This window comes from Alexandromys fortis, unplaced genomic scaffold, assembly GCF_014885135.2.
Source record: "Alexandromys fortis isolate MF-2015 unplaced genomic scaffold, M_Fortis_MF-2015_v1.1 scaffold_91, whole genome shotgun sequence".
NCBI lineage: Eukaryota > Metazoa > Chordata > Mammalia > Rodentia > Cricetidae > Alexandromys > Alexandromys fortis.
The window spans coordinates 6,606,250-6,621,660 of record NW_026067968.1 but is presented as its reverse complement, the minus strand read 5'-3'; the positions used below and the strand labels follow the sequence as shown (position 1 = coordinate 6,621,660).

The window sequence follows — 15,411 nt, the reverse complement described above, 5'->3', positions numbered from 1 at the left end:
CAACCATCTGTAATGAGATCTGGCGCCCTCATCTGGCCTGCAGGCATACATGGAGGCAGAATGTTGTATACATAATAAATAAATAAATCTTTTAAAAAAATTAGAGAATAAAATAATAAAATCTTTGAACTAACACAAATTTCATATTAAATTCTATCAATACAAATTTTTATGTAAAAATACAAACCCCACAATATTTAAACTCTACCCAGAAGCAACTACCTAATTATTAACAAGAAATACAAGCAAAATACCACCTGGTTTGAGCTCAAGATTAACCATGGCTGAGCAGTTTAGGTGATTAAAGAGTAGTGTTAAAAAATCCTAGGTTGGATTGGGGGGGGGCACGCCTTTAATCCCAGCACTTGGGAGGCAGAGGCAGGTGGAGCTAGTTCAGGACAAGCTCCAAGAGCTACAGAGAAACCCTGTCTGGGGGCAGGAGTGGGGAGGATGGAGGGGAGAGAATTCTAGGTTGGAACTGGGGATGGTGGCACATGACTTTAATTCCAGCACTTGGGAGGCAGAGGCAGGTAGAGCTCTGTGAATCTGAGGCCAGCCTAGCATACAGAACAGCCATTTATAGAAACCCTGTCTCAAAAAAAAAAAAAAAAAAAAAAAAGACAAGACAAATCCTAGGTTAAAGATATAGATGGACTATCACTTAGCTTCTGTTACTATAGTAAAATATCTGATGGGCTAGAGAGATGGCCCAGTGGTTAAGAGTACTGACTGCTCTTCCAGAGGACCTGGGTTCAATTCCCAGCAAACAGATGGCAGCTCACAACTGTCTGTAATTCCCAGTTCCAGAGAAACTAATATCCATGGCAAAACACCAATGCACATTAAATAAACTAAAAACAAAAACAACAAAACTACAATAAAATGCCTTAATTAATTAATAAGATTTATTTTTATAAATGAGTGTTGTGTCTGTATGTATGTGGTGCGGGAGAATTATCTGTATTCTGCCAATCATGTATTTTAATAAAACGCTGATTGGCCAGGCAGGAAGTATAGGCAGGTCAACCAGAAAGGAAGTAAAGGTGGAGCGATGAGAACAGGAGTATTCTGGGAAGCAGGAAGCTCCCTCTGCCACTCCTGCCCAGGCCACCGAAAAAGCAAGATGTAAGCTGCCCCACTGAAAAAGGTACTGAGCCACATGGCTAATATAGATCAGAATAATGGGTTAATATAAGTTACAAGAGCTAATACGTAGCCTGAGCTAATGGGCCAATCAGTTTATAACCTAATGTAGAATCTGTGTGATTTTCTTTGGGGCTTGCCAGCTGTGGGGAACTGGGCAGGGCAGAAACCCCAACAAGCCAGCCCCCTCATGTTACATGTATGTAGGTGCACCAATTGTATGCCTAGTGCCTGAGGATGCCTGAAAAGAGTATCAGATACCATAGAACTAGAGTTAGAGGTGGTTACGAGCTACCATGTGGGCACTGAAAATCAAATCCAGGTCCTTTGGAAGAGCAGCAACAAGTGCTCTTAACCAGAGCCATCCTCCAGCTTCGTGTATCTGTTTGTGAGTATATATATGTGAGACAGACAGACAGACACAGACATACAGGGTCTTGTTACAGAGCTAGTTTGCCTTTGACCTCTCAATCTTCTCAAATGTTGGGATTACCCACTACAGCTTATTTACCAACACAACAATCCCTTTTGAAATAAAGTAACAAGTACAATCAATTTATATCAAACTGGGTTATAAGTCTCAAAGTCCGTAGTTCTCAGCCTTTCTAAGACTGTGATCCTTTAATAAAGTTTCTCATGTTGTAGAGACCCCTGACTATAAAATTATATTCACTGATATGCCATAAAGTAATTTTGCTACTGTTATGAATCGTAATGTAACTATTTTTGGAACTAGAGGTTGGTCAAACAGGTCATGACCCATAGGTTGAGAACCACTGATTTAAGAGCAAGGGCTATCCTTCCAGAGGACCCAGGTTTGAACCCCAGGAGGCAGCTCACAATCATCTAGGGGATCCAACAATCTCTTCTGAATTTTCTGGGCACCACTTAGACATGTAGTATAAACATACAGGCAGGTAAAACAATCATACACATAAAATAATAAGAAGCTTACAAAACAGAAAATAATAATTTTAAGTGAGAAATGTTGAGCAAGTAGAGGTGCTGCCTGACAAACTGAGTTCAATCACCAGGGCCTATGTGGTAAAAGGTAAAAGTTGACCTCCGAGACTACACACACACAATTCTAAAAAATAAATAAATAAATAAATAAATAAATAAATAAATAAATAAATAAAATAAAGCCATCTTCTTCTCTTTTTTTAAAAATTTATTTTGTATACAGTGTTCTGTCTGCATGTGTGCCTGCAGGCCAGAAGAGGGCAGCAGATTTCATTACAGATGGTTGTGAGCCACCATGTGGTTGCTAGGAATTGAACTCAGGACCTCTGGAAGAACAATCAGTGCTCTTAACCTCTGAGCCATCGCTCCAGCCCCCCCCCCCTTTTTAATGAGCATTGGTGTTTTGCCTACATCTCTTTACAAGAGGGTGTTGGATCCCTGGAACTGGAGTTACAGATGGTATGAGGTGCCATGTGGGAACTGGGACTTGAACCCAGTTCTGGAAGAGCTGCCAGTGCCTGTAACCACTTAGCCCCACAAAATTTTTTTTTTAAAAAATTAAATAAATGAACGCCATTTTTTAAAATTTTAACTTTGAGGCAAGATATCACTAAGTTGCCTTAGGCTGACCTCCAGCTGACTAGCCATCATACAATTCTGCCTCCCCAGTTGATGGGATTGCAAGCATGTACTATCATGCACACTTCATACTACATAATCTTACATTGTTTTATTTGTATGGGTGTTTTGCCTGCAAGTATGTGTGTGTGCCACAAATACACTCAGTACCTAAGGTGATCCAAGGATATTGAATCTCCTTGAACTGGAGTTACAGCTGTTTTTAAGACACCACGTGGGTGCTGAGATTGAACCCAGGTCCTCTTGAAAAGTAGTTAGTGTTCTTACCCACCGAGGCATCTCTCCAGTCCCACGTACCCCATATTTAAATAAGAAACTATATAAACTACTTTGCGCCATTGCCTGAATATAGTGAAATAAGAACAAGTAGTAACTATTCCTATGTTCCTGGGTCATACCTTCTTGCTTTGTTTTTCGAGACAGGGTTTCTCTATGTAACAACCCTGCTATCCTAACTCACTTTGTAGAACAAGCTGACCTCAAGATCCTCTTGCCTCTGCTTCCCAAATGCTGGGATTAAAGGTGTGTACCACCACACCCAACTTGCACACCTTCTTTTAAAGTCATGTATTGAAAACTTTTTAAAGTCATGTATTGAAAACTATTGAAAAAGAGTTTGAGGCCAGCCAATTTAAGTGGGCAGTTCCAGGCCATTCAAACCATTCAAAGCCACATGGTAGAACCCTGTCTCAAAAATTAAACAAAACTCATAGAATCTGAAAATCCCATTATAGCTAGGGGGGAAAAAACCTCTTTAAAACCCTGGACAATCAAAAGGAAGCCTAGTTAGCAAGCTGAACATTAAGGTGGTGATTTCTGAAGTATGATTTCCTCGGTGAGCCTCATCAATGTCTTGGAACCTGGTAGGAATACAGCCAGGTTTGAGGTGAGAATTGGAGATGAGCAAGCCAGCAACAGCAACCCTCCAGGTTTGCTCAGGTTAGACAGTACAAACTAGTTCCACAAAGCCCTGAGTACTTTGTTCCGCTTAATAAGCAGGTCCTAAACAAGAACAATCTGGTTCTCAGGCGCTCAGTACACCCAGCACAGCTTCATAAGCTATGTGTTCCAGTTTGTTCACAGGTTAATTCAGTATCACCCAATCAAGAGCTGGCTAGACAATTTCACCCATTAGTTTGTTTCACAGAAGGTAACAATTCTGACCAGGCTACATTAACTTCTAAACATCCAGATGTAGCTGGGTGTGGTAGTGCAAACCTTCAGCTTGAGCATTTGAGGAACAGAAGTAGGAATATCTCTGTGAGTTTGAGGCCAGCCTGGTCTATATAGAGAATTCCAGGGCAGCAGTGGTTCTCAACCTTCCTACTCTGCAACCCTTTGATACAGTTCCCCATGTTGTGGTGACCCCCAACCACAAAATTATATTCATTGCTACTTCATAACTGCAATTTTGCTACTGTTATGAGTCATAATGTAAATAGTTTCAGAGTCAGAGGTTTGTCAAAGACATTGAGACACAGAGGTTGAGGACCACTACCACAGACACATAAGCAGTAAATGATGCACACATCTAGAACTGTTATTAGCAAACCCCTACCTCCAGTCCTCTAGCAAAGAATCCAGGTTTACAAAGTGTCATGTGCTTTGAAATCTAAGTGAAAAAATCATTTCTATGAGTGAATTAAGCCAGACCCAAAGAGGAACATGGGATGTACTCACTGATATTTGGTTTCTAGCCATAAATAAAGGGCATTGAGCCTATAATTCGTGATCTTAGAGAAGCTAAATAAGGAGAACCCAAAGAAAAACATATAGGCATCCTCCTGAATATTAACCTTCATCAGCCAATGAAAGGAGACAGAGACAGAGACCCACATTGGAGCACCGGACTGAAACCTCAAGGTCCAAATCAGGAGCAGAAGGAGAGAGAGCACGAGCAAGGAACTCAGGACCGCGAGGGGTGCACCCACACACTGAGACAATGGGGATGTTCTATCGGGAACTCACCAAGGCCAGCTGGCCTGGGTCTGAAAAAAGCCCCGGATAAAACCGGTCTCGCCGAACATAGCGGATAAGGAGGACTACTGAGAACTCAAGAACAATGGCAATGGGTTTTTGATCCTACTGCACGTCTTGGCTTTGTGGGAGCCTAGGCAGTTTGGATGCTCACCTTACTAGATCTGGATGGAGGTGGGTGGTCCTTGGACTTCCCACAGGGCAGGGAACCCTGATTGCTCTTTGGGCTGACGAGGGAGGGGGACTTGATGGGGGAGGGGGAGGGAAATGGGAGGTGGCGGTGGGAGACAGAAATCTTTAATAAATAAATAAATAAATTTAAAAAATCATTTCTAATTTTGTCAAATATAAAAACAGGATTTACAGGCTGGAGAGATGGCTCAGCGATTAACAGCACTGGCTGCTCAACCAGAGATCCTGAGTTCAATTCTCAGTAACCACACAGTGGTTCACACCCATCTAAAATGGGATCTGATGTCCTCTTCTGGCCTGCAGACAAACATGAAGGTAAAACACTGTTTACGTAAAAAATAAACCTCAAATTAAAAAAAAAAAAACACAGGATTTACTAATGGATCTCTATGCAAGTTAACTATAAAACATAAAATGAAAGGTAAAATTTCTTTTATCTTTAGAAAACATTCTACTTTCGGGCTGGGGAGATGGCTGAATTGTTATGAGGTCTTGCAGGCCCAGCTGAGTTCTCAGCACCCACACTGGGTGACTCACAACCACCTGAAATTCCAGTTCTAAGAGGCTAGACACATCATCTTCAGGCCCCAAACGTTTAACTAATTTTTCTGAGCTATGATGAACTTTTATATTTCTATCCATAAACGCAAATAGTAACATGAAAATCAAACACATGAAAACAGAATAGTGTATAAAAAGGAAAAAGATATTACTGTTACAAATTATGTTTATTTATATTCACACTTGTGGATAAAAGCCAGAGCTTCTTAAAAGCTAGGATGCATCGGTCCACAAATTTAATCTCAGCACTCAGGAGGCAGAGGCAGGTAGGTCAATGTGAGATGAAGCCAGCTTGGTCTATCTACATAGGTAGTTCCAAGCCAGCCAGTTACATAGTGCGACACTGTCGCAAAACAAATACCCCTACCCCCCAAAAAGGCTAGGCACACACTCTAAACTACACTCTCAGTCCAATTTCTTACAGTTGATTTAATGAACAACAGTTTTGTTTCTTTTTGATTTGGTTTGATTTTTCCAGACAGGGTTTCTCTGTAGCTTTGGAGCTTGTCCTGGAACCAGCTCTTGTAGACCAGGCTAGCCTCGAACTCACAGAGATTCACCTGCCTCTGCCTCCCAAGTGCTGGGATTAAAGGTGTGCACCATCATCATCCGGCATTAACAACATTCTTAACATACGTGAATATAATCATTTAAAATTTAAAATTTAAAATGAGTAGGTTAAGTAAAATGTCTTTTTATGTACATACATATTCACACACACAAAGAAAAGCTGTTCTAGTCATAGCAACCAATGACCACCAGGTGGTAAAAGAATTTTTAAAACATCATGATGAAATACTAATTAGTAATAAAAAGAAATGAACTACTAATATACTTGAAAACACAAACCTCAAAAGCATTATGTGCCCAGACAATGGTGGTGCACACCTTTAATCCCAGCACTCAGAGGCAGAGACCTGAGTTTGAGGTTAGTCTGGTCTACATTTCCAGGATGGCCAGGGCCCCAGAGAGAAACCCTGTCTCTAAAAACCAAGATAATAATAATAAAATTAAAAAATGGCTAGGCGCTGGATGGTGGTGGCACATGTCTTTAATCCCAGTACTCGGGAGGCAGAGGCAAGTGGATTTCTGTGAGTTTGAGGCCAGCCTAGTCTAGAAGGGCTAGTTTATAGGACAGGCTCCAAAGTTACAGAGAAACCCTGTCTTAAGAAATAAAAAAAAAAAAAAAATAGCTAGGCAGTGGTGGCAAACAGCTTCAATCTCAGCACTCAGGACAGGTGGAACTCTGTGAGTTCGAGGCCAGCCTGGTCTACAGAGTGAGTTTCAGGACAGCCAGGGCTACACAAAGAAACCCTGTCTCAAGAAAACAAAAATTAAGCAAACAAACAAAAAGCACTGTGCATACCCAGAAATACATAAGTCAACACTGTCTCAAAAAAGTAAAAAGAAAAGAAAGGCAGGCGGGCCATAAGGCATTATGTTACACAGATGAAGTCATCCACACCAGTAATCCTAGCAGTAAAGAGGCAGAAGCAGAAGGATGATGACTGGTCATTAGAATGTCCACCTAAAAAGTGTTGATGTTGTATCTCCACAATCCAGACTAACAAAAGAGCTTCTTAACAGAGATCTCTCTTTTACTGCTGGACCTTCACGAAATCAACCAAAGTCTAATTTAAGTTGTGCAGTAATGTCAGGCAGTGGTGGCACACGCCTTTAATCCCAGCACTCGGGAGGCAGAGGCAGGTGGGTCTCTGTGAGTTTGAGGCCAGCCTGGGCTACAAGAGCTAGTTCCAGGACAGGCTCCAAAGCTACAGAGAAACCCTGTGTGTGTGTGTGGGGGGGGGGGGGGTGCAGTAATGACAGGTAAGGGCAGGCTATGCTAAAAGTGAACATGAGACATGACAGTGACACTGGCCCCAAACTATGGCTAACATGCAGCTATTTCCATATCAGATCATATGCAAGAACTACAAGCAGAACATGGCAAGGTGAATTAGTGCCACCAGTTGGATGTACCATCACAAACCTCTTGACTTTAGCAATGTTGAAACCTCAAATGCATTAAATAACATTAAGAATAGGGGGTCCTCCTTCACATTCTATTTCTTTTTTTCTTACTCACTGGCATGAGGGATTGAAAAGGGCCCACGTATACATACTATGCAATCACTCTATCACTGAACTTCAACTCCAGCCCTTACGTTGTTTTTAAAGAACAGTAGTAATTCTAAATACAAAGACAGCAAATTGACAAAGAACAGGTAAAGAATGAGCCACTTCAATCTATAATAATCACAAATACCACCTAACCCATGCATTCCAGACTAAAAATAGATTTCTCTGCCCCTCATTGAAATATACATATTAAAGCTAGATAAGGTGGAGCATGCCTCTAATCCCAGTAGTTGGAGACAGAGGCAGGAGGATCACTGGTCTACATAGGAATTGCAAAATAACCAAAGCTACACAGCGAGACCCTGTCTCAAAAAATTTTTTTTAAAAAAGTATACATTTTGAAAAATAACTCAAACATGGTCTTTCATTTTCACAAATCTTCTGCTTCAGTTTAGAAAGCTCATGTTCTGGTTCTACTTAAAAGTTTTGACTTTGAGTTTAAAAAAAAATCAATGATCAAATCTATCGATTTACTTCCTTCATTTTTTCTTTGGAGTGGCTAATGAATATAATTAAGTTTCTTCAAAGAACGTAAAAAAGGTCTCAGGATTCCAGGCTTGATGGCACGTGTCTATATTTTCAGCTATGGGGAGAATGAGGCAGAAGACTCCCTTGAGCAGCCCAAGTAACATAGCAAAAACAATGTAACGAAAATAGGGAGGCAGGAAGGGAAAAAAAAAAAAGTGATGGAAGAGGAAAAGGGAGGGAGGGGGAAGGAAGAGGAAGAAAAGAAAAAAGGTCTAACTGAAGCTCTCCTGTTCTATCTCAGAAGGTAGAACATAGCTATCTAGCACCAAGTGGCATTTTAAGATTAAAATGAAGGCATTTGATACACTAGATCACCGTATCTAAGGATGGTTTGCAAAGCATGAAAACACCCGGAGCATGGAAGCTTTTCCAAAGAGAGCATTTTCTTGCCAGCAGTTACCTCATAGCTCTGTATAATGAAAGGCCAGTGAAGTTTCTTTACAAGTTATTTGCTAAATGCTTTACAGAGGACAAAACTAGGCTGCAACCCTTTGGAATCCGATGCGGGAGAAAGGTTCAAAAAACACACTCGGGCAGGTCAAGCATTTCTTCACTAGAACTTCTACACGTTTGTCACTCTCTAGCAATGCTGTTCCAGGTTGTTGTTTGGCTTGTTTCTGACGGTCCTTTCGAACAAAATCCCTTTATATAGATTTTCTGGGTGTGCACACTGGAATGGGCCTGAGACCTAAGCCAACGTTGGCAGCGGAAGGAAAAGTCAGCTCAGTGGGGGTCCCTCAGCTGAGCTGCCGGACAGAGCAGAGCAGCTTTCCACATCTGCCTCACACAGCGCTTAGCCTACTGCTTCCCAACAGATTTAGATTCGCAAAGACGGGACGCTACTCCTGGATAAAGGTAGACGCTCTCAAGCAGAACTACTCTTCGGTCTTCGGGAACTACGGGGGCCCACAAGGATCTCTCCGTGGGGCACTTAGTTTTAGCGGTTGTCCCATTTTAAAGGACCGTCCATTTGACCCGACTGAATGCTATTAATCTGCACCAAGGCCGGGCAGGCTCTTCACCTGCCCGGTGTAAAAGGAGAGTTGGCTTCAAACGCGCACTGGCCGCGGCAGCGCAAGGACGGGTAATGTGCTCAGCAGACCGTGAGGACAGCGCGCAGGCCGCAGGCGCGCGGCAGGACCAGGGCTGCGCCTTGACCCCTGCCTGGAGCATCTGGGCTGGGTCCCCCTGCTACCACCCGGAGGGTCTGCCACCCTGCAGCGCAGTCCACTCACGTTTTCAGTGTCTCGTTCATTCACCGTTGGCAAAGGGGTCCTAGTGGACATCTTACTGCGCTTTGATTCTGCACAACGCCAAGGCGAAAACAAAACCGCCCAGCTCTGGGCGGCCGGCGAGCAACGGCCGCGAGACTCCGGGCCCTGCCCTCCCCGGCCGGAGTCTAGATTCCCGGCCTGGCCCGGGCCGTGCGCCCGCGGGCCCCGGGGCTCATTCTCCCCCAGCGCCGGCGGCCGCGGCGAGGAGCCCAGTGGGAGCGGGCCGGGTGGCCGCCGCAAGCCTCAGGGCGCCTCGCCGGCCCCTCGCCTCCTCGCCGCCGCAGCGCCGCGGAACTCAGCCCCGGGGGTTCCACACAGGGCGGCCGGCAGCCCAAGAAGAGGCGGCGGCGCAGGAGTATGTAGCGGAGATGAAGCGCAAGACAGGCCGCCGCGGCCTGCAGGCGCCGACCATGGAGGGGGCCGCGCAGGAGGCGCCCACGCCCTGCTGCCTTCCCTTCTCCACTCGCTTTCCGCCCGGCCTCGCCCTGCCGACTGCCACCGCCGCTCCCCGGCACTTCAGGAGCCTCACAGACCCAAGATGGCCGCCCCTCGGCTTCCTCCGCTGCCTACGGCTGCCGGAAGTGACGCAGCTGACGCCTGGAGTTCCGCCAATCAGCGCGGTTGGAGACAGTGCCGGCTGCTGTTGCTAGGGGCGACTCGTCCTGTTGGTTCTGAGCGGGAGGAGTCGAGGGTGAGTACTAGCTTGGTCTTTTCCAGCTCTAGCGGAGTTCCAATGGTCCAGAGTGCCTGGGCATCCCTGACCCCTCCCGGCCACTGCGGCGTCCTGCGCCCGACTGGTGGGTTGGCATTTACAGAGTACAAATCTGAGCTGCCTGGATTACACTACACATGGAGATCCTATTGTCTGCAAAAGTTGAGTTCGCTTTCTTTGGGCCACGCAGCAAAGGATGGAGCTCCTGAATCAGCAGTTACAAGTCTAGCGGAGAGGGCTAGAGCCAGGCCTCCTGTCTTATAACTGAGACATCGAGCCAATGAACTTTCTTGCCTCTGGCGCTAAAGGGCCACTGGATACCCGACCCAACTGAATACCCATTCGGATGAGAGAGCGCAGTACAGTGACAAAGGTGGCCCAAAAGGGATGGGAAGAGGAGTACAATGAGAGCACGTAAAGGCACCAGGGATCAATTCCTAAATGCCGGTAGGGGCTTGTATAGCGTTCTCTCTCTCTCTCTCTCTCTCTCTCTCTCTCTCTCCCTTGTCCCCCTTCGCTGTCACTCCCTCTACCCCCCCTTTCTTTCTCTCTCCTTTTCTACTTCCTCCTTTCTGTCCCTTCCCTCGTGCTCCCGTCCTACTTCCCTCTCTTGTTTCAACCTCCTGAATGCGGGATTGCTATAGACTTGGGCCAGGCTGTGCTGCCTCTTCTAAAAGCCCTCTTCCGCTTGTCACCCCTTTCTGTCTTCGGAGGATGGAATCCCTTCGTACAGAGGGAGGGCTGTGTGAGCTGGGGTAATGCAGACCGCTACTAATAGTCCACCTTGTACGGTTATTCATTAAGCCTCGGGGTGCCCATATAAGATGGTCAGACACAGCATGTGATCTGAAGTCTGGACAAGTTAATTACTTAACCAAAGCATCTGTGTTGGTTATAGAAGAAGAGTCTGAACCGCATTCCTACACAGCTTTAGAAATAGGTAAATTTGTGAGTGACGTGTGTTTGCTTGCTTTGATCCCCCCCCCCCAACATCCCAATGTCTTGCGGTATCTGGGGCATTTCTTGTTTTGTGGACCATAGATCTTTAAACACAAGCATCACTTCCAGAGAGGCCAGGGAATCCCAATACAAAACAACACAGAGCAAAGATACATTCAGAACTCCCATCTTACCCTCTTAGGGGTGTGCTCAAGGGGACCAGGTAAACCTATTTATTGTGCCGTTCTCTTTCTCCCTCTTTTGTCAAGTGGAGATGTGCAGTGAAATTCCTTTGAGTCAGGGGTTTGCTCTTCCACACAATCCACCTGAAATGTAGACTGTGATAACTGGAAGTGTCCTCAAGAGCTAGAAGAGCAAGAGTAGGCATCCAGCCCCACGTTGGGGTCCAGTCAGGGGACGCTTACTCTGAAGATGGCGTGAGAGCTATCCAGAGGCATGGTAGTGAGAAGCAACAGGGGGAATTCAAGTAACTAGCATCGAGAGCATGTGACGGTGAGAAGTCAAGCCAGAGAGGCAGGAGCCAGGTAGATCTAGACATAGCTAAAGGGCTCCAGTTCTCCCTTCAACCCTGATGAGTTCTGGTGGTTCAACATTGGCTTCTAATGAACACAGGAAACCCTCCAAAAGTTGTTGCCTCCGGAAGGAGCTTTGAAAAAGCCCATGGACACTTTAGAGCATCCCAAATTGGCCGGAGAAGTAAATGGACATGAGGCTTCCCCCAGGGGGATTTCCTCATTCATGCTAGACATCAGGAGTCAATAAGTGCCAAAGGTTAGACTAAAGATGAAGCGCTTAACCTCAGGGTACTTCCGAGTCTGCATAAGGTTTAGAATTGAAGACACTGAAATTTGAAGGCACAATAAAGACCTGGAAGCAGTAGTGTTTGTGATGGGTGAAAAAGGAAAGGGGGGCTAGCGGGGTGTGAGGAGGAGGAGCGCATTGGTCCGTGCAGAGGAACTTCTGTGGGCCTGAATTTTGTGCATCTCTGCTCTGTCTGGAAGGAATGGAGCAACTAACCCTTAAAACTATTGTTAGAATGACACCTTCCATCCCTTTTCATAATTCTTGCTTCCTGCCTGGCTCTTCTCCCCTTTATTTATTTTTTAGACAGTCTTGTTCTGTAACTCATGCTGGCCTCACATTCCTGTCCTCTTGCTTCACCCTCCCTAATGCTAAAATTTCAGGTGTACACCCAGTTTGTTTCCTGTCTTCCTGTTAAAATAGTACCTACCTTGAGCATCATAGCAACAAATCCATTGCAATTCAGAAATGCACCCAGGGCTGGGGAGATGGCTCAGCAGTTAAAGCTCTTGGTGCTCAAGCAAAAAGATTAGATCTCCCAAAATCCACATAAATCCCAGGTGGGCAAAGCAGCCCACTTGTGTTCCAGTACTTAAAAGACAGGATTGTAGTTGTGTTTTCCTTGTGATTTAACAAATGAAGCTTGCTTGAAGGTCAGAGTGCAGAGGTAAGCCACTAGTTAGCCATAGAGGCCAGGCTGTTGTGGCACACACCTTTAATCGCAGCACTGGGAGACAGAGGCAGATGGATCTCTGAGTTCAAGGCCAGTCTTGGCTACGTGAGATTGAATCTGTCTTAAACAGAAACAGAGCTCACACAAAGGTGATCCCAGCACTAGGGAGGTGGAGACAGGAGTGATATGGCTGGGCAGGGAGAGGAATATAAGGTGGGAGGAGACAGGAGCTCAAATGCAGTCTGAGGTTTGGTAGAGACGGATGCAGTCTGAAGATTCAGTCTGAGATGCAGTCTGAGGTTTCATAGAGGCCACATTCAGTCTAATCTCGTAGAGACAGGATCTCCCCTTTGGTCTGAGCATTGGTAGAGGTAAGAACTCTCTAGTGCCTGGCCGCTCTGCTTCTCTGATCCCTCTGCTTTCACCCCTGATAGCTGACTCCCAGTTTTTATTATTAAGCCCAATTAGAATTCGTGCTACATTGTATCTCTCATTGCCCTGGAGCTCGGCTAAACTGGCTGTCCAGCAGGCCCCAGGGATCTGCCTGTCTCTGCCTTTTCAATCCTGGGATCGCAGCACGTACAGCACACCTGTCTCTTCACCTGGGTTCTGAGGATGAGACGTAGGCCCCTGTACTTGCACGGCTAGCACGTCACTTTCTGAGTTGTCTCTTCAGTCTTTGGGGGACAGAGGCAGGAGGATCTCTGTGAGTTTGAGACCAATCTAGTGTAGAGAATTTCAGGCCAGCCAAGAGGACGTCATGAGACACTGTCTCCAAAAGGGGGAGGGTGCCAGAAAGATGGCTGGGCAGTGACCAGAGTTTGCTGCTCTTGTAGAGGACCTGTATTCAGTTCCCATCACCCACATGGCAGCTTATAACCTTCCAGAATTCCAGCTCCAGGGCATCCAGTCTCCTCTTCTGTCCTCCTCAGGCACAAGGTGTGCATATATGCATGCACAGAGAGTCAAAACATACTTAAAATTTTAACCACATGTCAGGACAGTTTAACAATAACTAGTAACATTAGCAATACCATCAAGTTGTGCATGCGCTACAATACCACCATTCTATCCCAAATATGTACCCTAAAGGAGTGCCTGAACTTACTTAGGCTGACCACGTAGCTCATGAGGTGAGCATGCTTGCCGCCAAGCCTGTCAACTTGAGTTCAACACTTGGGAACCCAGTGGAGGAGAGACATGACTCCTGCAGCTTGTCCTCTGGCTTCTCCCTGCCTTGGCACTGTGTGTGAGTTCACACAGAAGCGAATAAGTGTAATTTAAAATATTTAGTTATTGTTTTTGTTTTTCAAGACAGGGTTGCTGTGTGTAGCCCTGGCTGTCCTGGAACTTGCTCTGTAGACCAGCCTGCCTCTGCCTCCAGATTAAAGGTGTTTGCTGCAATGCTTGGCTGATTTTTAAAAATTTTAAGGGAGCTGGAAAGATGACTCTTACTGACACACATACATATACACAACTCAAATAAAAACAAGCCAGTGTGGTGGCTCACACCTTAATCTCAGTACTCGGGAGACAGAGACAGGTGGATCTCTGTGAGTTTAAGGCCAGCCTGGTCTACAGAGCAAATTTCAGGACAGCCAGGGCTACAAAGAGAAATTCTGTCTCAAAACTCAAAAAAAGTTTTGTTTTTTTTTTTAGGTTTTCTTTTTTTTTTCCTTCTGGTTTCTTTCCTTTCTTTTTTTAGATTTATTTTTTTTATTATGTTTACAGTATTCTGCCTACATGTATGCTTGCATACCGGAAGAAGGCACCAGATCTCATTAGGGATGGTTATGAGCCACCATGTGGTTGCTGGGACTTGAACTCATGGCCTCTGGAAGAGCAACCAGTGCTCTTAACCTCTGAACCATCTCTGTAGCTCCCCCCCCCCTTTGGGGGTAGGGTTGTTTTGTTTTTCAAAACAAGGTTTCCCAGTAGCTATGGAGCCAGTCCTGGAACTTGCTCTGTAGACCAGGCTGGCCTCAAACGCACAGAGATTCACCTGCCTCTGACTCCCAAGTACTGGAATTAAAGGCATGCACCACCACCACCCGGCTGCTGCTGCTGCTGCTGCTGCTTCTTCTTGTTTTGCAAAAAAAGAACTGAGGGAACATATATAAAGCCATTCATAAATAACACTCCAGGTCCCATTAGGCAAAAACTAAAAATGACATAAATGTTCGTTACCAGTATGAATAGAGAATTTGGAATGTTTGCATCAAAACTAATATGTAAGAGAAAAACTTTCTTAGCTCTAGCCTTGTGATAAAGTGGCTGGATCTCAAGAACAAACTCTGAGGCTGGTCAGCTGGTGAAGTCATGTGCTGCCACACTTGCCCACCTAGGGCCATGAGAGTGGACGGGAGAACTGACTCCTGCACATTGTCCTCTGACCTCTTCTGAGATTTGCTGCCAGCTGGAAAGGGAGGGAGGGTTGAAAGCACAAAGCCCTCAGTGGTCCTGTCTTACAACTCAGCAAATCTCTTACCTCACAAGGGCAACTCCAGATCAGGGCAGGCAGGATTAGAGGGAGCCCGAGAAGTTGTTAAGACAGATTCCAATCCTGAGGCTAGAATATCTCCTGCCCTGTGGTGTGACCTCAGACGTGAGCTGTCTGGGGTTGGCCCTCTGAGTCAGCCCTGAGTCCCACCTACACGCCTTCCCCGTGGGCTGTCAGGACTCAAAGGCTTCCTTCAGGATGAGGCCAGGAGAATCAAGGCCGTAATGTGACCAAGTACAGATGAATGACTGGTGTGTTTGAGTATTAATAGGAAGTAGCCTTTGTAGCCAAGGAAATCCAAAACACATTCTCCTAGAACAAACTCTAATCTAGACCCAAATCAAACAAA

At 45.4% G+C, this 15,411-nt stretch overlaps 1 protein-coding gene across 7 annotated transcripts in view; it reads right to left on the bottom strand.

Moving 5' to 3' along the window:
* The window catches only part of Mark3 (microtubule affinity regulating kinase 3), an 89,871-nt gene extending 80,358 nt beyond the window's left edge, over positions 1-9,513 (bottom strand). For all 7 annotated transcript variants that reach the window (XM_050154760.1, XM_050154754.1, XM_050154756.1 and 4 more), the window contains exon 1: positions 9,378-9,513. In XM_050154760.1, the coding sequence (XP_050010717.1) occupies positions 9,378-9,428 (51 nt within the window). In that variant the 5' untranslated portion in view covers positions 9,429-9,513. The remainder of the gene's footprint in view (positions 1-9,377) is intronic.
* Positions 9,514-15,411: the final 5,898 nt, after the last annotated feature.